Source organism: Notothenia rossii, assembly GCF_949606895.1.
Source record: "Notothenia rossii genome assembly, chromosome: 3".
Lineage (NCBI taxonomy): Eukaryota > Metazoa > Chordata > Actinopteri > Perciformes > Nototheniidae > Notothenia > Notothenia rossii.
In genome coordinates this window covers 27,975,027-28,000,147 of record NC_136901.1, presented here as the reverse complement: position 1 = coordinate 28,000,147, position 25,121 = coordinate 27,975,027, and the positions used below count along the sequence as shown (strand labels likewise).

Genomic DNA, 25,121 nt, shown 5'->3' with positions numbered 1-25,121 from the left:
TTGGCGCCATAGCCAAATATAGCTTTTCCTGATGTCTATATAAACTGTAAGGGCATGGCAGTTCCTCTGAAATGGAAACATTCAGGTGTTGCTGTGATGATCTCACCCAGAACTATTGAACAACTTATTTCCCCAAACAAGTTTTTGTCAGATAAGATAACACTGAACTCGTTTCAACAGGGGTGCAGTCAGAGTGACATCTTCCAAATATGTGGGGAGAATTACTGCAGCATTCTTGATTTAAGTGAAATTTACGTGGGTGGATAAGTATGTGCATGCAATGTGTTGCCTTTTACTGTTGAAGCTGGAATCAGATACTTGTGGTAATGTTCTCTACTCAGCATTCAAGACGGAGTTAGACTGAGAATCAAGGTTACAGCCATTAAAATGTCATCTCATGTCTGCAGCCTTTCTGCTTGTCGAGCGGAGGGCAACGTGATAGTCTTTCTTCTTCTTCTGCTGCTTTTGTTCTCCTAGACGCTACACATATCAGCTACACAATGTTCATTTTAATGGCTTTATCAGTTGAGTGGAGCTTCCAAGCTTGTAAGTTCATCTTTAGAGGGGGAATCTGTGCAGTGTCAAACGGCTGCATTTAACATGTTCAAAGGGAAAGTTGCATAACGGTGCAAGTTGGCAACTTATGATCAAATACAACCATTTCTTAAGAGTATTAGTTTTGGCCATTTTTTCTTTTGGATGTAATATTTTTCAGCTCTTATGAGCATAATTTAAAGAGCTCTTATAACTCAATTGTGTGCTATCTGCTCAACACCAAACTGACACACACAACTACAGCAAGTACTGAAGCCCAAAAAGATCATCTGAAACTTGAATGGATGCTTTTGGACGATTCTAATGTTCACTTACCATTTCTCGCCTAAACAAGTTTGAGTCCACAAGGTCCGTTTAAAACTGATCGTCTGACATTTATTGTTTCTTGAATTCTGCGATGACCTGAAGCTCCCTGGGTCACTAGAGATAACATTACTGTCTTGGTTCTTATGCTCAGATGTGATGAACTCTCCTGAAACAACATTTTTTTGCCTGATCCGATCGTGTGGCTCTCATGCCCTGCATGTTAACTTTGCTCCTTCAAGCAAAATGCATACCCAATGTCATACAAGAGTTTTGGAAAGGAAAATGAGCAAACGGGGGAGAAATTAAGCTGAGAAGCAGGGGAATGTTCACACGTGAGAATCATCGAAGAGAGAGCAGCCACAGTGGGGCGTTTGTCAGCCTGCTTCAGCCTGGCAGTGCAGCTCTTAGAGAGGAAGGTGGCTGAATATGCGCTACTGAAATGAAACGCAAAGAGTCAAGGCAAGGCAAATAATTGGATTTGGCTCAGCCTGAACGTGAGTGCGTGCTCAGCAATGTGGCGGTGTTTGCACAGCTGGAGCGTGTGCCCAGGGTCATCTCAGCAGGGAGCCGGGTTTGGCACCGCCGGGCACAGCTTCAGCTCAGAATCACTGCCCCGCCCTCTCCTGTCCTTCCCGTTTCAGAGACAAGCTAACAGGAGAGTCTGCAGCTAAACACCCTGTCAGCTACGGGAAGACGTTTTTATGTATTTCCCATCCAAACTCTGGAGCACACTGACCTGGCGCCTGTGCTTTTCTGGCTTCAAAATGATGCATTCAAAAATGTTTTCTATTATATCATACCTTAGCTCTTCCATTGGGCATCAATCAACTGTGTTTGATAAGAGACAGCATGCAGCTGACATGAAATGAAAACTGGATATCCTGAGTATTGAAAAAAGTTTTTTTCAACTGCAAATCATGCATTTTTCAACATCTGTTTTATTTAAACAAGATAAAGTGTTCAGTGTGTTCATCGCACTTCAAATCATTTTTATTGCAGATGATTGTCAAGCAGGAAAACTGACCAACACCGTACTAAATATTTGATGCACCTGACAACTTAACTGAATGCAAATGTGTGTCAAATCACATGTTAAAAAGTGAAACTTGTGTTTATTTATAATATTTGTTTATATTAAAAGATTGATGCTTGGCATCAATATATGGATTGGATACAGAATCGTATTGCAATATTGTGCTAGGAACTTTTTTTAATGAATGTTTACACCCCCTTTTAGTAATAACCATATTGCATTAAATTCATTTGTTTGAACTACTGGTGCAGACAGAAATGGCCCTGATGCTGTTACAGTATTAATGCCTTCCCCACAGAGTGACTCTTCTCTCAGTGGGACACACTTGACAGGCTGGTTTCCCCCTGTGATATCAAGGGTCTGTGTTTTAAAATCTGCTGGCTGAGGCCTCAGTTTGCGTTAGAAATGTTATTCTTCAGAATGAAGAGCAAACCCCTGGCGGCACGAAACCTTATCGCATCCAAGTGGTTGGAAGCCGCCTCTGAGCTGCGCACAAGCCGAGGAACTGAATCAAGCTTCATCGTCACAAGGTATGACCTGAAATGAGTGTGCATACTTTTTCATTTTTTTGTGCGATAGATCATGCTCGATTTACAGTGCTAACACACACAAAGACAGGAGGACATCACATAAATCATTTCGTTTAGCTCGTGTTACGAACACGCAGTCAGAAGTGGAAAATCTCATGTTAATATATTACAGCAGATGCAGCTACCAGACCCTTTAAACTGAAAATGAGAAGGTCCATTGGCGATACCCAATGATAGAACAGATGAAATTAAAAATGGAATAGTATTACACCAAAAACATAACAATCTACTTACGGAAATATAATACTATGCTTATCAAAGACACTCAGACCACCTATACCTGTTTGGCTTTGTTCCTGACAACCTCAGAGTAAAAGATTTAGTACTTTGAATACTGGAGACATTTGAGATGCAATAGTGGCATCCTCCAATCCATTGTGACAGAGATAATCTGGCCATGAAAGGGTTTCTTTTTTTTTTACATTAAGAAAGTGGCTTTAAAAAAAAGGGGCACACCCCTCTTAGAAATTCCAGACAGAATCGACTTGCTCGGGATTGAGTTTCAATCTGATAGCTCCAAAATTGCCTATGCAACCAAAACCTTCAAAATGCAGCGCTGCCATTGTTGTTGGTGTGTGTAACAGAGATGGCTTCACATTCTAGGGGTTTCACATTGGCTACAGATACCCAGGTGAAACAGAGAGACCCTGAGGGTATATCTCAAGTCAGGTGACAGGGGGCATGAAACCAGTGAAAGCTTCAAGTACGACTTTATAGCGATCTGGTGGCGCTACCAAATACCTACTCCACTATCTGCGCACAAGCCAGCACCAGTTTGTTTCTTTGTCTTTGCACTTGGACAAAAGGCCAAGCAATAATCAAAGGTCAAATCAAGACAACGTAACAACTCAGCAATGGCCAAGAAAACACGATATCCAATAAGTTGCATTTGGCACAGTAAATTCTGATAGAGATACAGGTGGCCTCCCAAGCTGAACAATGGCAGACCCAATAACAGATACTCTACAGCCTGCCATTGGACGGGCCCTCCACTTCTGTTTCCAAGGATTAGAAAACCAACTGGACCCCTGAGATTACCCCTGTGCCCCGTAAATGTGATGCCTCGAACAGGTGGACAGGTAGTGAGTTAATCTTTAAGAGTTAGGTGGGCAGGAAGAAGGGAATTATGGGTCATGGAAAGGACAGAGGCCTGTGCTGGGCCGATGGGGAGAGTTGTGAGTGACCAGCTGTGGAGGGATGGGAAATGTGTTTCATTGCCTTTCCTACTCGGACCTTTTTGTTTTATTGATATTTGAGACTATTACAGATCACACTGCCACTTCAACTGCATACTATAAAACTGATCTACTATCAGTCTGATTTGCATAAATTAACTATGACGACTAGTAAGGCACTGATAGAGCTTTGCCAAAGTCGTTTATATAAGAGTAAGGTATCTCCAAAGGTTAGTGGGTTTTTTATTAACCCATGCTACACCCTTGGACAAGGGTTTTTACTTTTACAGACAAACAAACTTCCCTTTTTCAGAAATGGTATTGTGTGCTTGTCTTGTTGCAAAATGATCTTGATAAATGGCTCACTTTATCAGTTATTCGAAAGATACAAGGTGTATGCATGTGTGTCTTTAGATTAAAAACAGCCAGGAAAAAGAGCATAACATGCAATGCAGCTCACCGAGATGTATTGCATGTTATGCTAACGATGAAGATACATTATCAACAGCTGTGTGTGTTAATTTGACGAAGTGAATATGCTTTTGTCAAAAGACTAAAACTAGTTAAAAATATAAACACACAGCAACAACATTTACATTTTGTTAAGCATAATTTGAGTTTTTTTTAATACATTTAAAAATGCTTCTGCACGGTGTTTTGCTTTCAATCTTTTTACTCAACTGGAAAGTTAAATACCCATTTATGGTGTTAAAAACTCATTTTTAGTGGTCACATGCTCTTGGATCAAGTGCTCACTGAATTTAAGAGTAATAAAATGTTTTCCATGAGATGAAAAAAAAAAGGGGGCTTTAATAAACTGTGGAGTGAGTTTGGCATCACGAGCTGCGACACTTTCTTGTTCTGGTTTCTCCATTTTTAAACCATTATAACTCTAGGAAACCTGCTTTAAATGTTTCAGTTGTTTTTATTGAATATTTGTCAGTTGAACCTTGGTACCACAGTAAATGTTATTATGAGCGTCTGATGAAGTATGAGAGGACGAGCAGAAAAAGTCAGTGCACGCAGCGGGATTATGACAACAGCTGGGTGTGCCTTCTATTAACAAGAGTGGTGGATCTGCCCTGATTCACTTGCGTCATCCAGATAACTGGGGTATGCAAGGTGAGCGTTCAGGGGCCACGCTGTTTTTTTTGTTTTTATATACAGTAACAATCTTTGTCTTGCACAGCTTGACCCACAAGTCTAACCTTTGATATGTCAGACACTGATTGACAGTCAAACGGTCCTTCATACACAGGAGATGTGTTGTTCTGTGCATGTGTGTATTCGATTGTGTTCATTTGCGCTTTTAAACCTTGGCCAAGCCTCTGCAACAGCCTGGATTAGTGCAGCGGAAAGAAAAGAAAAATCCACCCTCTGCCCTGGATCATCACATTAAAGCAGGAAGATGTCCTTCCAAATGCATCTCAACAGTTGGAACATTTTTCAATAACTAGCTAGATGCGCCTAGGGGGCACGGCTCTAATCAGACACCGTTATTATAAAACTGGAATGGCACTCAGGCTGCTCGGATGATCCCATTGGGAAGAAGTTTATTCCGAATATGGTCTATTCAGGGGCTTCATGTTCAGACTTAAGGGGACATTAGTGTGACTTTTTACTGTCGGGAACTTGTTTTTTCACACGAATGCAGCACAAATCTTCCTATCAAGTTACATTAAAATCAGGACAGTAGATTTGACCGACAAAGAGGCCCATATTTCCAGAAGGTGAACGTTCTTTAAGGAAAATACTAACAGAGCTCAAACATTACAGCATCTGGCGTTTGCAATCTGGTCTTAAAGATGTTTAAAATGCACAAAACATTCAAACTCAACAAGATGAAAAGCAAAATGTAAAATCAGCACACGCAATCCTCACTTCCTTAAAAAACAAAAACTTGAGAATGTGCTAACCTCTGCACAAATCAGCATATTTCTATTATATTTCATCATCTTACATTCTGTCTTTTTCTCACACACTGCAGTTAAAGGGAGAAAATCATCTTGCCCTAAGCGGCCCTAATTTAGTCCTTCCCTCTTCACGGTGCTGCAGAGGAAGAGCTATGTAGTCCCTACAGGGCGTGCACGAACACCTACGGCCTATGCATGTGATTGCATTGGTCATCTGTCGCCTTTTTTCTCACCAACACTTTAGTTTGACCTGTGACAAGCGGGAAACCAGGGAGCTGAGGTTGGCTAGAGCCAGGAAAAGGGAGAGGCTGCAGATGAACCCTCGGACCCAGCAGCAGAGCTCAGCAGGAGATAAATGAGTCAGGGAGCGGGCATGCAAGGCCACACTGTGAAGCCAAACCCAAACTATGAGCGCACAAAGACGAGCAGGAGGAAATGAAACAGGGATTTATGATATAAAAGCACCTTCTCCCTGCTGGGGTGTTCTTAATGAACACAAACAAACGGAGACATAAATGTGTTAAGTAGATCAAAAAAGACAAATAATGAAAAGAAAAGATAGACATGTCCGTTAACACTTGCAATTTACTATTGGAGCGAACCAAAAGATAGTGGCATGTCGGGGCAGGAACCGCCTCAGGTTGCATTACAGGCACACATGGATGCACCGATAAAGTTTTGGCACACTTTGTTGAACATGAAGCTGCATTCTCGGCTGAACCTCCAGGCGGTGTGTCAGCCTCACACACCTGCACCCAGCAGCAGATCCACTTACTCAACAGCTGCATGCACATAATCAATTTATACCTCGGCTGTAAATGCTTTGTTTCATTACTACTTTATATTTGAGTAACCAGTATACTATAAAGAACAGCTGCGGCCAGGTAGCTGTCTTTCAGTATCACAGTGGTCTGTAAATGTTTTCTTAGCATTGCCTAATTCCACATCTGTTGTGTAAATTAGCGGTCGACAAGCCCAGTCTGGTTATGAGGAAAATGTTCCCCCTGCAAAAATATTTGTTGTCAGCATAGATTAAGCCGCCGCAATTACAACCGCATATTGTAGTATTAGCGCTGGGTGAGTGAGCATTATTCAATATGAGGTGAGAGGCTGGCATTTTGTTAGCTTTGGGCAAAAATAAATTCCAAACCTGTTATGACACAAGGCTGCATGCCAGGTACATTTAGCTGGAACTCGAATGCGCTCAGACAAAAGTGATTGATCGAACAACTGTCGGGAATTTGGCTTCTCATTAACATGTTGTGTGCAATGGGAAAATTCACTCGCCAATTTTTTTTATAGATTTATTCCAGGGACATTATCCCTTTTGTGTTGTGAAGGTTTTATGTCACCTCTTCTGGAAACATTTGTCTTCTCAATGCAGCCTGCAGAGCCAGTCGTAGTAAAACACTTGGAGACTTAAACATCCAAGTATTCTATGTACAGCATAGAGAGAAAATGGCAACTACATACAGTATGCAAATGTAGCATTTTATTTTCTAGGTCAGTTTTGTCTTTTTTCAGGCCAAACGTGTTAGAGTGAAAGGTATTTAAATTATTTTTCTCATTACATTCATTTCATGGTATTTCATTTTACGCTTTAAACCAAAGCGATTTGTATACACTTCAACCGTAGACTAACAGGGAAGATTTTGGGTTAAGTATCTTGCCCAAAGACCATAATCGAACCATTGACCCTCTTAGTGGTAGAAAAGCACACAAACCCCCTGAGCCACAGCTACTCCATTTCTCACATTCATCAAATGTCTAACTAGACTGAATGGTAGTAAACAAAGATAGCTTCCCTTAACCATTATCAAAGACGAGTTGATCAATGGGCCATAAACTGAGTTCACCAGAGTGTGACCGTCATCTCTGCTCATTTAACACAGGGAGCGTGACGATTGCAGACCAGATAAGATCAGGACATTAGTCATCACATTCTGCGGTTAAATGTTTAATCCTTCAGTAAGGATGTGGACTAAACATTTGAATGACTCTTATATTACAGTCATTGTGAAACCCTACATGATTAGCGTTCAGGACAATAATTAACTCTGTAATTAAATGGAGCCTTTAATACATACAAATTACACATGTAAAAAGTCATTTCATTACTCATCTAATCAATGCAATTAGTTACAACTATAACATTACTCACTTAGACAGCTGCATCACCAGGTGCCTTGAAACAGCTCGTTTTAGAAGCACGTCAACAAGCTGGTGAACTTTGTTTTGAAGTATTATGCACAATCTGCAGCTCATATGTAACAGTTATATAGTGTAAGTTAGTTCATTTCTTCTCTTTTGCATCAACAAGAACCACTTCCCCACATTTCCAGCCGCTGTGCCAGGCTACCATGCACCGGAACAGTCTGTCCTCTGATCTCAGAGAGCAAACTGTCCCCCTCCCACCTCCTGTCAGATTAATCCTGTCTTAAAATCTTCATCCTGTTAGTATTATACATTCTTTCTCTCCGATTAAGATCTCCCTTACTCTCCGTCATTCCCCTTACTGTTTTTGAGCCCCCTACCACCACCACCACAAACACCACTTTCTCGACGGCTGTGCATATTACACACACACTTGGCTCCCTCTGATCATGTAACGATTTGCCCGTAACGATTAGTCCCTCATGCGATGATAGTGGTTAGTACCTGTCCTGCAGAGCTGCAGCCAGGCACATTCCTGCTGCGCCCTCCTGCCAATCAACGTCAGCTAACACACACGTCTCGCACTGACACACACACATCTTTCAGCAACTTTAAACACACAAATGGCTCTTGCTCTCACTCTTTGTACCAATACACACACAGCCCGCCATTGTTTGTCAGTGAAAACATCCTTGTTTTCTCACTGCGTCAGTCAAAATCCTGCGAGCCTCGCCTTCATTCCATCTTCCTCCCACATGAACACGTCAAAATCAAACTTAATATCTTCTCTGCAGGGTGCAGTTCACCTCAGGCGTTATGTCACTTTGTTTTGCACTTTAACGACATGATTTCCATTTGGTGGTTTGATGTTAAAAGGATGTAGCGTGCACAGGAAACATTGAAGGTGACAGATGATTCCCTGCAGGAACTTAAAATGTCAGCAGGTTTGTCAATTCAGATGTTTTTTTGTGTGGTTATGAAGAATACGCTGATCTTCACTTAACTGCAATATAAGTTATCATAAGACGCAGGCTTATAGGTCATGGACACATGCAAGTTAAGAAATCTGAGGGGTTACGAGATGAAGGTAGGAAATAAAAAAGCTAATGTTCTGTATCGTGGAGCTGCAACGATATCTAAGCCTACAAATTGTACTTAATAAAACATATGTGTTAGGTACAGATCCTTTTATAATCAATACCTCCAATATTGTGAATCATCAGTTGGAACAATAGCAATTATTTACCAAATTTTGATACTTATATTTAGAGACTGATCTTTAACAGCTATTGAGACAGTCAGAAAGATGACCTTACTTTGAGAAATCATATTATATCCCGTGACGAGGATTTTAAATATATTCTGTACACACCTCTCCAGTAATCTTTCAACAGGCTCTTCAGCACATCATATTCTGATAGCTGGCAATGCTCCACTCCTCCCTGACGTAGACACAGAGAGTGTTGAGAGACCTTGTCAATAAGAGCAGTAAGAACAGTGAACATGGAGTAAAGCACACGCTCCGTTTCCCCTGCCCTGCACCTGACTCTGCTGCTGCCCTGTGCGTCCCTCCATCCGTCTCTCAACATTGAGCTTGAATGATGTGAACACACAGGTTAGTATCCAGCATTACATCTCGGTGGCTTCACGGGCCACCTGGTCACCACAATCCCAAAAATTCCAGCTATGAGGCAAATCATGGCGAGATGAGAGAAGAAAAGAAACTGCACTGACAACACAAAAAGGCCTTCTTTAAAAAGAGCATTGCTGAATGTCCGGTAAACGGGGGGGGACGGAGGATGAGTGACTTGCTCGATGTCAAATGTGCACTTTTCCAGGTCATGGTTGCCAAATACTTTTCAAGCTGCATACCTGTCATCAGGCGAGGAGAGGAAGGGGGGGTGCTGAGAGGATTCGGACTATACGTATTCACAACAGATTCAAACAAGCTGGGCACATTAGACACCGCAATTCTGTGCGTGGTACACGTCCCCCCAACCCCCCCGACAGTGAGATCAGAGTGAGGCAGCAGCACGGATGATGTCACCGCACAGAGGCATGCTGGGTAGGAATTCCTCAGTGGCACTTCAAATGCAACGCCACGGCGAGACAAAAGCCGTCAGCGAGCAGAAGACAACAGCAACCGGCGGGTCCATTCTTCTCATACGGGTAATTATTTTCAGGGGTCAAACATCAATCATTGCACAACATGCAAATAACAAGATGGCACAGGCATTTAAAACATCTGAATTAAGGTTGTTTAAAGTTCACAGTCAAGTTCAGTCTCAGTTCAGACCTGTCTCTTAAGCCCCATGAACAAGAAGTGTAATCCACATGCTTGAAGAGCTTTATTTGAGAGCCACAACCAAAATATAGAGCTTGACTAAGCACTATTTATAATAATCTGCTGATTATTTGTCAGAAAATGTCAGAAAATATTCATCTTAGTTTCTTATTGGTCAAAGGTGTGTTCAAATGTCTTGTTTTGTCAGTCCAAAAGACAAAGATAATAACTTTAATATAACATCTACATATTTAAAAAGGGGCTGCAAACTGATTTTGCATAAAAATAACTTTAGCTAATAATCATTTATCAAAAAGCTTGGGGTCTTGGCGATTTCTTTAGGGTTATAACTCTATACTTAAAACCAACAATGCACTTTTATAATAAATCTTGGTCACACAAATTTCTAATAATTCTCCGGCCTGCATTACTTAGAATAGCTAAACTTTACACTTTATACAAACACGCTCCAAGGACCACAGAGGCTTCCTCAAAGGAGGGACCCCGTCCTCTTCACACGCAGGGGCCACAGAGTCTGCTTTCTACCGTGCCCTGGGTAATCCCTGTGAGCAGCCTGGGAATGGTCCCATGGTCACACCACACATACAGGAGTCACAAGACTACAGTCACACACACCCTTGGTGGAGAGTAACTAAGTATATTTACTCCATTACTGTACCCAGGGGCAATTATTAAACCAGGCTAGCTGTACCACCTGGTTACAGTCTTTATGCTAAGCTAAGCTAAGCTAATTGCCTGCTGGCTGTAGCGGTAAAGAGTGTTGTGCTAAAAGTGATGTTGTTTTGGTTAGATGAACAAATATGTTTGCTACTAACTAACTAATGAACCATGTTAACCCCTTCCAAAACACATTACAGCACCTAAGAATTTACACCACACGGCATTGCTAGTGCAACTGGCAATTTGGAGAAAGCATCCACCAGTTCGGCTGAAATCAGTTCATATGAATATTTGAAAAGAGCTTTATAAACAAATCTAGTACTGTTTCAACTACAACTTTATCTTCAAAAGTGGGAATTTACCGAATTGACTGGTGGTTGACTTCTAATCTAACTAGTAGGAAGGTGAATAAGCAGATTTCCCAGCATGCTTAACTATTGTTGTAAGCTCTCATTCCTGGCTGAGCTGGTGCTACCTGTCCCCATCAATGTCTTCCAACAGAGTTATAATCAAATGTGGTCCTTCATGTTAAAACAATATGCATGCACTGTTCATTGTCAGTATGTGCAGCACTGCTTATGAGCAATTGAGTAATGCAGGTCCTAAAAACCGGAAATATCTCAGTATTTTTGCACTTTTCTCATCTTGAATTCAGTTGGTTTGACCTAAATAAGGTCTGAGGTTAACAGTAGCTTAAGAAACTTTTATAATTTGTTCTCCGTAACTTAGATTAGAACACCCTACTTGTGAATTTCTAAGCTTTATGTTTCTTAACAAAAGGCAAAATGGCGAAAGTTAGATTGCAGACTTTGTTAGGGAAGTCACCGTGGTGTGGTTGAGCATTTGTGAAGATTATCTTGCTGAACAATATGTCTAATTTTATTAAGCTATTGTTTGCCGCAGGGCTTATTTTCTTCGTTATTGCAAAATCCAGTCCAATTGCGTTTTGTCTAAGGGAACCAGCGTCATGTCAACTCCCGGATTGGCCTCCAATAATACTTCATCCCTGCAGCACTCTAGAGAGGCAGAATGTGAACATATCACTTTTGCTTAATCCATGTCAGCCATAAATGCTATGAAAGATGGTCTACATGCATGCAGACTGAAGCACACACATTTACACATAGATCCACACACCTACTTTGCTAGCATGCATGATTAAACGCTCATCAATCTGCTTCTGTGGGCGTTTGCATAGTAATCCTAACAGCACATCATTTGTAACGGGGTCTCCAGTGTTTAGTCGTGGCGGCTCAGCGTTTACTCAAAGCACATGTGGCCACGGGGAAGCAGATGTGAGCACAGCAGAGAGCGTCATTAGCCTCGCAAACATTCACCGCAGCCAGCCGCGCACCCTGGGTCAACCATGTCTGTTTAGCTGCCATCCTTACACGTGACCTTTCTCGCACTCATATGCTACCTCTTCATCCCCATGTCAAAAGTGAGCGAGTGAGGTCAGAGAGAGAGATAACCACTCTTATATTTGGTGTTCAGTCCAGTCAGTCAAGGATGAGGAGTCAAACCTAGTAGTAGCTTTGTTCTATGTTAATTCCTGCTTGGTTTTTAGCTTGCCATGCATCAATATTGCTTATTTTCCCTGATATCTAAAAATATGCTTGGACCTGAACGTGTCTCAATCTCCTGTTACTCTCACTTAAATCCACATCATTTTTGTTTAATCTAATATGGCCCTAAACTACCACCTTTGCTTCTCCAAATCTATGATTGTTTTGTTGTATTTGATTGTGTTTAAATAGTCAAATGTTTTTATTTTCACCTGCTTCATCTGATCAAGGTTTTGCTTTTGTCCTGTCCTTGTTCAATATCTTGAATACATACTTCACATTTCAACCACAAACTTCACTTTTTTTACTAACTTGACTTCATTAACTAGCTTTATCCATTGTTTGACCTCTCTGCCTTCAGCACCTCCTTCTTTATTTCCTCTTTCCTTTCCTCTGCAGAGTCCAATCTTCCTCCCTCCTGAAGATCTTCCCCAGTACTGTTTCAACACACACACACGAACACACTCCTCCTACCTGCCTTCCCTTCTAATTAGGCGTCAGAAAAGGGGCCCCGAATGCTCCCTCTCCCCTCTCGTTAGCACCACTCCCCGGCACTCCCGCTGCAATCCCACCCTGGGACGGATCTGAGGTCAAGGCCGGGGCAGAACAGAGAGAGCTGAAGCCAAAAACACTGAGCAACTCGTCTGCCGCATTTCTGATCGGGTGTGTGTGAAAAATGTGCAGGCCAGATGATGCGGAGGGCCACGGCTGCTGCAAATGAAGTTTGAGCTGGCGTCCAGGAGGAACACACAACAGGATGAAACAACAGCGCTGATGGAGGAGAACGTGCAGATGGAGCCCAAGATGTTTCATCAGAAGAAAAGGATGACTGAGGCTTGGCAATGACACAAATCATGAATAAGAAGGAACAAATACATTCTCATGTGGCTCCAGAGGGGACGGAGAGGGGACAGCCACCTGCAGGATCACAATAGAGCTGTGAAGAGGGCATCTCTGGACAGAGAGTCCTTCTGCTGTAATGTTGCCATCTGCTGGCAAGTCTTTATCAATGCGGGACAGCAGCCTGATATAAAATCTTAATTGTGTGGCACATAAGATATATTGCATTTCCTGAGTGCCACAAGAAACCAATACAAGCTCATTATGCTTTTTAATATTCGTAGTCTAAACAACATGGCTTCTTTGCATACACATCGGCACAACACTGTAACGTGACTCCAGAAAGTTATGGCATTTACTGGCACAGGACTCTTTGGGCAGTCAGTCACAGCACGTTATTAGAACTTGGCATCGGGTGATTGAAAGGCAAACAAATTCCACAAGATTCTGGAGGGGAAACGGCAAAAGCCATAATCTCAGTTCCACATCTTTTCAATTTTCACATGGGCCTGGTTTGTTAATCAACTCCTGATGCGTTTTAAAATTTCGAGAAATACTCCATTTCATTTCCTTGCAGAGGATTCGATGAGAAGATCGATACTACCCTCTTGTCTATACACTAATATGAAGCTCAGGATAGTTCAATGTCCTCTGTGAACTAAAAGGACTAAAGTGGGAATATTTGGGTCTCAACATCCAATACAAGCTGTCATGTCTTATTCTGTTCTGCAGTACTTTGTCTTCATTGTAGGGAATCTAATTCCTCTTGGCCTGGCTCTATAAGGATGAATGCCTGCTGTCTGGATTTCCAGTATTGGAAGTGCATCTTCTCCGGCTCACCCGAGACGAACACACAGGAAACATTGCTACTGTGCCAGGCACACTAAGAGCCCCGCATGAAAAGTAAAACATTATGCAAACACAAGCACCAGTGAATTGTGGCCTTGGATTGAGAGCAACGCACTTCCAAACTACGAAGCCATCGGTCTCACTCCGCAGATTAAGCCCAGATGGGAACATTGAGACGAGTGTGCTTTTGCAGCGTAACTGAAAACACTCTCTTATGTTAAAGCACTCTAAAATCTCGCTCCATCAATGGCCAGATGTTCTGTGAAGCCCTTTCCTTTACTCGTCAAGCGGGACCAATCCCTCTCCAAATTAATTCACTTCCCATTCCACTTGCGTCCACAACAAAGGCCCTCATGAAAGCTAATTGGATAGTTTGTGGTCTTTACGATCAAGCAATCAAGCCGAGGAGCGGGTTTTTCGGAGAACAAGCGATGTTGTTGTTGACGGATGATCACTTGGGACCGTTTGCAGGCAGTGACCCCACTTAATCCTGCCATTAGACCCCAAATCTTCCCCATCCTGCATTAAGACTGAGAGAAACCATTTCCTTGAATAAACATCAAAACCTGTTGCTTTTGAGGCTAATTTCCTTTCGAATTCCATCAGACTGTGGCAGCTTTACACTGTGATGAAGTCTGGCAGCCGAGTTAAATCCATCACATGTCGAAAACAATAAACCATGTGGTTTAGCGATAACTCCCAAAACGAAGAATTTCAACAGAGATATCATTGTCACAGGCCCTTTGTTTGTTGTGGTTTATTTGCAGCAATAACATCAAGATGTGGAGACTAATATACTCAGCTGAATCTAATAACAGAGCACAACCAGATTTTACACTTAAGGATATTACATTTTAACAAAAAACACGAAAGCATGAGAGGCACTGAGACGCAATACCCAAAACTAACAAAATAAAAGCATACAGAAAGGATTAGCTTTGCTCCGTTGCCCTGGCAGGTGCCACATTATGATTTATGGCCACTAACCTTGGTGCTCATAGAGTGTCTTTTAAGGGCAACCACCTTTAAATCCTCATCCAGTAGCAAAGGAGAAAAAACTATTTTGGAAGGTTCCACTTTGCTGCGCAAATCGAGGGAATAGAGTGAGAGCAACAAGACCCTCCAAGAATCACTCGAGGTATGTCATTATGTCACCCACAAAGAAAGGTCTATTCCATTTAGGGTTGGAGCCACAGACCATTTGGCCAACACACACAAGGCCCACAACTTCCAGCGGCCATGCACACAAATATAGAGTCTCATTCTTGAGTTAAATAGTAATGCAGAGACTCTGACCTAAGAGCGAGGATGAAAAGAAGTGGCCCCCCCGCGGAGCAGAGACCCCCGGGAGGCAGCACTTGTTGATCCCGAGGGTCTCTCCGTGTGAAAAAGACAAATGTCCAGTGCTGACTCATGCTCACAGTCACACCATAGCTTGTCACGACTGCTTAAACTCATTACCCCAACTCGGTCATGGTGTGTGACAGAGACACAGAATAATCAAATCACTGCCCCAGTTGTTGTCACACAGAAAGTACTGTGAGAGTGAGGGCATATCACCTCAAATACTCTTGACACTGAACAGCTCACCCAGTCCAGTATAATGCATTTTCATCACAGACAAATGACTGTTAATGTGGGAGAATTAAGTACTAAGGACAGTAGGGGTGAGTGAAAATATCAAAGTATTTAAGTATCATGATAATGTGTTTTGTGAAACTATATTGATTATTAATTGATAGTTTACTTGCAAAGATTTGTGACAGAAAGTTGCTGAGATTGCACAAAAAGCAGTGATCAGTGTTACAGGAACTGCAGGAAAAGCAAATGCTGTTCTAATGGCAACATAAAGTAATTTTACTCAGATTTTAGGCATTTGTAATACTATAACAGGTTTCCTACAGTCAATTTGATTTGAAGAGAATTCACAATATATTGCCTAGCTTACAGTACCGCAACTCATCAGAATATATTGAATCGTAACTCTTTTGTCATTTATACTACTAAAAAATAAAAATCAGAAATACATAATAAGAAAGTTCTTAAATCAGCAGCAGAAGTCCATTAATGTACCAACTTATGATTCCCTTCTCCATAGGCCCATGTTAACTGTGACACAATCAGTGTCCTGGAAAGAGTGTCACTTACACTCACTGAATACAGGGTGACGTGCTCAGCGGGGCTACATGCAGTCAGGGTGTCTAAAGCCCAATTCACCTTGAAGTGCTATTAGCACCTGTCGTGGTCATTTACACATGCTGACAGGGGCTCCCCAGCCCTTTGTTTGAAATCTAAAATCTGTCTGCAGGACAAACAACTGTTTCGTTTCCACTCTTAAACTCTTGCTCAGCTTTTTCACAGCTTTGCCTGCATGAATTTAAAAAGGAGGTAACATGTAAAAGTAAGCCAATAGTGATTTTTGTACTGATTTTAGAAGTTTGTTCAATGCGGATAGGCTTTGACCTTTTAAAAGATGACCCATGCTCACTCTATTGAATTTTAGGTCTGACATGTGAGGTGAAAGGAAGGGCATGACTTTAGGTTGTATTACATAAGACTTTAAATACACAGATTATTATCCCAATCTTATCATGGTATGTGAGTATAAAGTACTCAAACTGCCTCTCATTATTGCTTCTTGTGATTCCTTATTGCAATATATTTCCAGATTTCAGACCATCAGATTGTTTGTCATCTCATCCTCTGTGCAGCATCCCTGGAGGAGGAGGGTGACCACTGAACTAGGGCTGCAACTAACATTTATTTTATATCAAATAATCCCAATTTCTCTGCTTGTTAGAGTCCAAGGTCATGTTTAAAATGCTTTGTTTTGTGTTTGAACGAACATATATCCAGTTTAATATGGCATGGAAGAGAGAAAAGCCAGAAATCTCCATATTTGAAAGGCAACAAATCTGCATTTTCTGACATGCATGAGAGAAATGAATTGTCAAAATAGTAAGGGATGATTTTGAAATTGACTAATTGATCTTTGCAGGACTTAATCATATCTGTAAAAAAATTATAATTGTAGTCCTTTAGAGACAGAGGAAATGTCCAATTCAAAGCGGCTGTTGTCTTGTTTCTGTCTAAATTGAGTAAACAGATAAAGAGCCAGAATAGTATAAAAGCTGTTTCGAGGTGGTCCAAATCTAACGTCTCTAAGAGAAGTCGCGTGCATTCCTCTCACGTGCTAAATGACTGAAACAAACAGCGTATAGCTCGCAGCTTACCTTGACACAGACAGCGAGCAGCAGCAGAGCAGTGTTCCAGCCCCCTGTCATCTCTGGAGCTCAGTGCTTTCAGCCTGGAAAGGACAGCGGGGTCCAGTGGCTCTCTCTCACTGAGGGGGGAGACTCTGCTCCGGCTCCACTTCAAACACAGAGGGGGGGAGAGAAAAAAAGTGAAAAGTCAGCCAAGAACTACCGGAGACGACATGACAGTCCACGCTGCTTCCAGATATTTAGTTCCCCCAGCAAACACGTTGCTGCTAAATTTATGTTTGCATACCAGGCGTGCGTCAGGAAAAGGGGCTCACCCACCTTACATTCTTAAAGAAACACACTACCGCCCCGCCGCGCGCTCATTGGTTGCTCGGTGCACACACATGCCGAGTTTCAGGGATGCTTGCTGCTTCTCAACTCAAGTCCACACACTCGAAAGTCAAGTTCTTTCAAGATTTGGACCCATTTTTAACGCCCATGTGAGCTTTAATGTTGCTTTTTTGTGGGGGGGCTATTAAACTCACAATCAGTAGTTCAATAAACCATCCATTAATCAAAGTTTATTGCTCAATATAAAAAAATTAGATTTTTCTCAAGGGGCTTTACAGTTTGTGCAGAATATGATTACGGATATGATACCATCTGTCCTCTTTGGACCCTTACATCTGACAAGGAAAAACTCCCAAAGAAACTACCCCACAGTTAATGGGGAAAAAAATAAACCAACAGAGGAGGGATCCCTCTCCCAGGGTGGACAGACGTGCAATAAGTGTTGTGTGTAAATTATGAAACTAAAGATTTATAACGTAGAGAGTCCAAATGATAACATTTGGAAATATATAGGAAGATGAAGAACGATCCTTGCTCCATGCTTTGGTCTGAGACTTTCCCATGACGGCGGATTGGAAATGTCAAATTATTATTTTGTTGAGGAAAATATCGTAAAAATAATTGTTTGAGTGACAATGATCCTCCCAACTTTCCACTAGAGGGCAAATGAGTTACATAGTTTCATTCATTTCCATGACCTGGTTAGACTAGTTGCCAATATGAATTGCTTAATGTGTTATAATCCCTCTAAATGTGCATGAAATGCCAGTAGATTGTTTTCCCTCATATCAAGCTGCCTATGGTTGCTCTATGTTCTCACAAATTGAATATACCACAAAGATCTGCTGTACATTGTATTCCAACGGCCTTTATTACTCACTCTGATGGTAAAACAATACAAGACAGTCCCAATCCTCTTCTTCTTGCCCAGCTCCCATCATGTGGAGCCAAGGTATATGGGCTGTAGTTGGAACGTGGACCTTTTTCACAGCGTTAGATTTAGTCACAAGTATGAGAAGCTTTTGTCTTTCATGCCAATCATGTGAAAGGCTTTTATCTGAATCAAGCTCTGACTACTTATGAACTGAGATCAACTGGAAAGGGTCCTGCTCTTGGCCTTTGTTGATTGAAAGCTGCTGTTGTTCCTGATTTACCTTGATGAGACCCATGTCATTCCTCATATTTTCTGAGTGATTCTAAAACTTCACTGAGAAAGGAATTTGGTATTACAGTATAATTGATGGCTGGGGTCAGTGACTCCTCTTCCTTTTGATCCCGTACCTTCATTACAGTAAGAGACATTAAGTTCTTTGAAGTTCGGCAGTGCATTAGGAATTGCTTGTCGCTTTTGAAGCTGTCCAGGGCCACCGTAATAACAATGTTCCAGGAAAATGTCTTCTGCCCTCAGCGTAGCTCAAAGGGATGAGGGAGATGCCCTTTGAGAGCCACACAATAGTACAGGTATGTATGGTATGAGCTACCTGAATTGCTTCCTGACACGCAGGCTTGAATTCAGCTTAATCTCTATTAACACACAGCGCAAAGGAATGCAAATGTTTATTTCCCCAAGAGAGGCAAAGAAATCTTTACCTGAGGAGGGAGCTGAAATAATTTCCTTTTCCGGGGTCAAGTTATCGTACTAAATAGCTCCTTGTAATTCAAAGCCTACCGGCTCATGTCACTCATTATGAAAAGTCTAGTGTCTTGGCAGGAGCCTCTTGTTGAACTTTGACCTCACCCGGCACCCTAATAAGAGCCCCTCAGACACCCACAAGCGGTAGATAATGCTTCGAGACATGCATAGTTTACATTCACTGAGACTGGTGGTGCATAGCTAAGCCACGTCCTCATGTTACAAAATGCTGTTGCTCTTATTGATGGACATGTTCAGCGGGACAACTCGCTCAAAGCTCCCATCGGCAGAGTTGCAAAATCACCGCCCCCGAGCGCAAATGTATTTTTAGGGACTCACAAGCTTAAATAGCATCTGTCAGTTGTTTGCTCAACAGATCTTACAGGGACTTTTCTATGTGGGAAGACAAATAAGGGGTTGAGGCAGCAGCTAATGACTGCTTCTAGCCCAGATCTTTTGTTTAAATACAACGATGGGCTGGATGCTAGATGCCCAATGACACTGTTTTACGCTTCCAGGCCTTATTACAGGCAGCTAGCACATTTTTACTCTGCACTTTATATGCATGGAGCATGACTTTGCAAGTGCCAAACAGCCCCACAGTATGTACAGTACATCTGTTGATTTCCTAGCTAAACATACCTGCAGCAGGTCAGTGCCCCCCATGAGTAACCTAGTTGTGTCCCGTTGGCTGACACCAAACATGGCTGTTTGATCAGTGATATTTGGCCTGAGAGTCAAAGCGCTGCTTGTCACTTGTGTTCAAAGAGAGGGCAGGAATTTGCCAGATACCAGTGAAAGAAAATGCCCTTCACAGGACACCAGCTAGCTTGTTTTTGCATTAAAGAGGCAGCCAACACATGCAGTTTGTTTCCTATAGAGCAACGGCAACTCAACATGATTACAGAACTTAACTGTTGAACTTTAGAGGTGCTTGTTGGTTGTTTTTCTTACCTTTGAAAAAAGCCAGGATAGCTAATTTCTCTAATGTGATTTCATTGGCTGATTTAGTGCGCAATAATCATTACCAACTCGTCACATACGGACAAACATTTGCAGTTTAACATTGTGAAATAAAACAAATCGACTTGTTTATGTTCATGGTTAAGATCTTGGATTTGGGTTAAAATGAGTGTTGTTGTGCAAATACTGTTATGAACATAACTTTGTTAGCTGACATCTACATGTCAAAGGTCAGTTTTTGGTTTCCCAAAACGTTCTTGCAAGGGTTAAAGTTAAATTTGCTTCGTTTTAACCAACCATGTAAAATGACTTCCAACGCACATCCTGTTTCCAGTCTTTATGCTAAGCTAAGCTAAGAAGCTGCCTGATCTAGCTCTATATTTAGTTTACAGATATAAAAGTTGTATTGATCTTCTCATCCAACTCTTGACATGGAAAGCAAATATTTCCAATAACTTTTCTTCCAACATGATCACACAGGCACTTCAGAGTGTTGTTGTAGCTTCCAGTCCCTCGGCATGCAGTTTAGGCACTTGGTTGCCTTTTCTCATTCGCCCCTGATTGCCTTTACTGCTCTGTGGAATTTGGCACACTATCTGTAGTGTGTGTGTTTGCACGTGTGTCTGCTCATGCTTGAAACTCCGGGGGGAACGAAAGCTCTCGCCATTGCTGGGCCACAGTGCGGGGGGAATGCCAGGCTTGCAGAGGGTATAGTAACCTGTGTGTCTGTCAGCGCAGATCTGTTTCAGCTACAGGCATCGCCTTCCATCAGGCATGTCCCGTCCACTGCGTGCTGTCTGAGGCGTCCTGCCACAAACCACCAGACAGTGGGCACTCTCACTAATGCTTGTCTGAGAACCCAAGGGTATGCTTTTTCCTTCTTACTTTAGGTAAGTATCTTATTCCATACAAATCCCATATTACTGCTAATACCAAAAATGCTGCTGGATGAATATTCATTAATTTGCCTAGACTATTTAGAGATGAAGCCCTGACAATGTCTTCCACATAAGAAGATTAAGGCATGATACTACACAAATCCAGGATTTCCTGTCAGCCGATGACAAAGTTAACCTGAGATACAGTATCTGATGTATTGCAGCTCAGCAAGAATCAAAAGAATATAATCAAGAGGCTGTTTAAAAAAGAGACAGCACAGCAGAAAAAGACACTCCTGTTTGTGGATGAGGAGTCTATTTTTTCAGTAAATCTGCCGCAGGCTGATAGCTGGCAGTGGAGTTTAACAACGTCATGTAGGGAAAAGACGACTAAACATCCCCTGGGATCAGATTCTTCTTCGAGAATCAAGCAAATAACTGCCGAACAAGTTGTATCCACCCTTGAAGCAGAGCAGTACGACAGAAGAAGTGAAGCTAGGAGAATAATTAGATATTATTATAGGACATATTGTTGTTTCCAAGGTGCCGATTCATGCTGAATCTCATCGTTCAGGCAACACTCCTATTGTAACTGCCAGGTGTTCTGTGAGGCTTTTTGGTGATGCCGAAAACATGTGTTCTTGATATTATGTAAGTAGCTCAAAATTCATGACTCATCTCCTTTATTTCCCGGAATATGAAATAATTGCTGAATGGGGATGAGAGTGATCGAGGCCGACCTCACAGTGAATTCTGCCAGTGTGGTTGCTTCACATTTCAGCATCTTGTTCTGCAGACCCCTGGCTCCCCACAGAGACCACCTGGGCAGAGGTCTGGTTGGGTGCATGTGTTCTGTTGACAACGCATGCATGTGTGTGAAAAATAAAAGACAGAGAAGGAGAGGGAGACGACAGACAGCTTGGCCCGGCTGTCGGCTGCCAGTTGGTTCCAGTTATGACTTTTCTCGTGTCCAAGTCCCTGTTCCTTCAGACTTTTGCACGACTCAGGTACTGTCTGCAGGCCAGCTGAATGTCCGTCTGACTGAGAGATCGCGAAGGAGAAGCCCGGAGAGAAAGCAGAAATGAAGTGAGGGCCCATTTCCCACGTTGTTCTTGGCTCCTGTCCGCCCCTGAAGACTTAAGCGAACACGTCCAAAACAAAGAGATTGTCTGTGTAGGTGCCCAAACAGCCAGCCCACGCATGTACGCACACAGACAGAGACGCACTCACGCTGGGAGCATAAAAAATGTTATTCTAATTCCTTCTAAGTGCCTATTTAAGCAGCTGTTTTCTGTAAACACTTGCTCGGACAGCAGAGCTTCGGACATTTGGTTTTAGATCATTCCCAATTATATCATAATTACCAGCACCCAGAAAATATAGCTGTGAATTGCTGCCTGTTTGCCAGCACAAACAGCCGGCCTGCTAATCCCAGCACGGCTCTCCGAAAACGGCCTGCGATTTTTGTCGAAACATGTCGGGGGTCATGTGGGACTGTGTTCGACCCACGCCATGGACGGCCTTCTGTGGTCTCAGCTGCCATCTGACCCGTTCAAACTATGCAATTGTTCAAAGATTTTTGCAATTTTATTCTGCTTGATTGAATGCAAGCCTCTTTTTTTTTTTAAATATCATGACTGAAAATCATCAAGGTGGAAGTGAGGGTCTGGTCCCTCAGGAACACAGAATCAGATTTGAAAGGTCACCTATTATGCAAAATCCCCTTTTTCATGTCTTGTATACATCAACATGTGTTTCCCCTCTGTGTAAAGAGATTCTGAAAGTTTCAGGAAAAAAGATTAGCTCACTTTTTGTCCTGATCCATTTATATAAAAACCTGTCTGAAAATTAGCTGATCAGATTTCGGCAATTTTTTTGGCTTGTGTAACCATTAGCCAATCACCAACCACGGTAACACCCCCCACCTTATCACCTGAATCTCCTCCTAGAGCACCATTGTGTTCTTTTTAACCAAATCTCTCTCAGAGGGCCGTGGGGAGTGGCTCCTTATTTTCATCTAAAGTAACAGACAGAGAATCAGCACTTTGGAAACAGGGCTGAAAGAGAGGGGATTATGGGATGCTGCAATGCACGATCTGTTTGGTATGTCTTCAGAGACATGTTTTGTATATATCTGAGACCTATAATATATTGATGAAAAACAGTATAATAGGGGACCTTTAAAGACACATTCTGACCTTTTCTCACACTTTCAACCTTGTATCATTGTTGACTCATTTTGCCGCCTTGATCCTCTCAGTGGGAAATGTAGACGGTTAACTCGGATGTCTTAGCTAACGAGCCGGAGCCATTATCCGGGGATTACATCCGACAGGTGCACAGAGCCCTGCTTAACATGACCCTGGGCTTGTCTGTTTATCTGTATTGTAGCTATAAATCTGCAGTTACTGCCCTGCATTATCTGCTTAGATCTGTTGTTGATTAAAAGCTGAAGTAATTATTATTTCAGGGGAAGGCATCCACTTGTTAAGATGTAATTCATTTCTGCATGCACGACCTCTCCTTGGGTTGAAGCTGGGAACAATAATAGGCCCAAATTTAGCAGCACTGTAACTATTTTGGTCCCAGATGTTGAAATTCTGGTGTAAATTCACTCTGACAACAAGAATACAGCCAATGTTCAGTCCGCCCCTACTCGATCATATTGACAGCCAGACATGTCTCCATAATGCTAGCGCTATTTATTTCATGTACTTTTTCCATGTCGCTGTGGAAATATCTACGATACTGCATCATGCTTTTCAAGGGCTGCTAGCTATTGCAAATGTTATAAGAACTGTAGCAGCAGAACCTGACTCAACACATGGAGAGATAAAAGATAATGAGTGTCTTTCAGCAAACAGCTGCAATCATGACTGTCTGCACAAACATGATGACATTTATTAAGATTTTCTATTTTGCAAACACAAACTGTTCACTTAGGAAGATTTATCAGTCTCATCATCATACAATTAAACAAAGACGCTGAATTATTGTCAGGCTTCTTTTAAAACTGCTACATCAATATTTTGGTAATAACAGTGGATCACATGACCACTTTTATGGGAAATGATTGCACAGGGAATTGAAAACAGACTCTTCAGTTCCCTTCATTGGTTTCATCAAATTGCATCATGTTTTGCCCGAGCAAATATAAAAATATGAAACTGTATGTCCTTCCCAGCTGTAGATGACACAAAGTTAGCAGCTAGCTGAAGAAAAGCCATGTTCCGAAATGAGTTGGCTAATTGCTGAGCTTATTTTCTGTTGTGTTCATTCAAGTGTTGAGTAAAAGTTTGAGTAGCCTAAAACGAAATTAAATTAAAAAAATTAAAATTACAATGGAGTGGCACCGTTAAAGTTAGCCCACAGTCATGTGTGTAAAATCCAGATTGAAATGGACCATAAATGTCTTTTAATTCTGTAATCTGCTATTTAATATGTCACGCATGTCATTATAGTTCACTAACCTGCGTCTCAAGGCCTTTAAGAACATTTAGAGCTACATGTATGTGACTCGTGATCAAGCCCGCCTTAACCTGCCATCAGGCCCTGGGGCTGATAGTTTTTGTAGGCCCCCTATTTAAACAACAAATCAAAGTCATTTATAGCCTCGGCAGGCTCTGTGATCGCACTTCTCCACTCTGCTCTACACGCGCCTGGTCCTCTCCTCCATATGAGTGACGTATCGGGCCTCCCTCATGTATTTGTCCGGTTGCCGTTGGCTCCCCTCCACGTAGCAAGTCCTCGTCGTCCTCTCCATCTCCTCCAACAGATAATGTCCCTCCTGTCTGTTTTTCCTCTCCCGCTACTCCATCGCTATCAGAACCAGACGGCCTACTTGTCTCCGAGGCCCCGCGGCCGGCACCGCTACCGCTCGGTACAGAACTCATCTGTCCTTCCTCCTCATCCTGGCCTACAGGTTTAAAATAACCTGTAAGCGTCGGCATTTTTTGTAATAGCTGCTTGTCTCGAAACTCCTTTTCCCTCAACAATTTCCTTTTCCGAGCGCCACTCAAACTTTTTCTTCACTCAATCACTCGCAATTTGAATAAGTCACATGTGAAACATATTCTCATTCTGACGTGTGTGTGTGTTTGTGTTTATTTGCGTTTGTGTGTATTGTGTTTGTTTCCCGGGGAAAACCC

The 25,121-nt window shown here is 42.1% G+C and overlaps 1 protein-coding gene across 1 annotated transcript in view; it reads right to left on the bottom strand.

The window, feature by feature from the left end:
• Nucleotides 1-17,455, bottom strand: part of adamtsl3 (ADAMTS-like 3) — a 91,707-nt gene extending 74,252 nt beyond the window's left edge. The window contains exon 1 of the mRNA XM_079669211.1: nt 17,179-17,455. Coding sequence (XP_079525337.1) covers nt 17,179-17,229 — 51 coding nt within the window. The 5' untranslated portion in view covers nt 17,230-17,455. The remainder of the gene's footprint in view (nt 1-17,178) is intronic.
• Between the last annotated feature and the right edge of the window lie 7,666 nt (nt 17,456-25,121).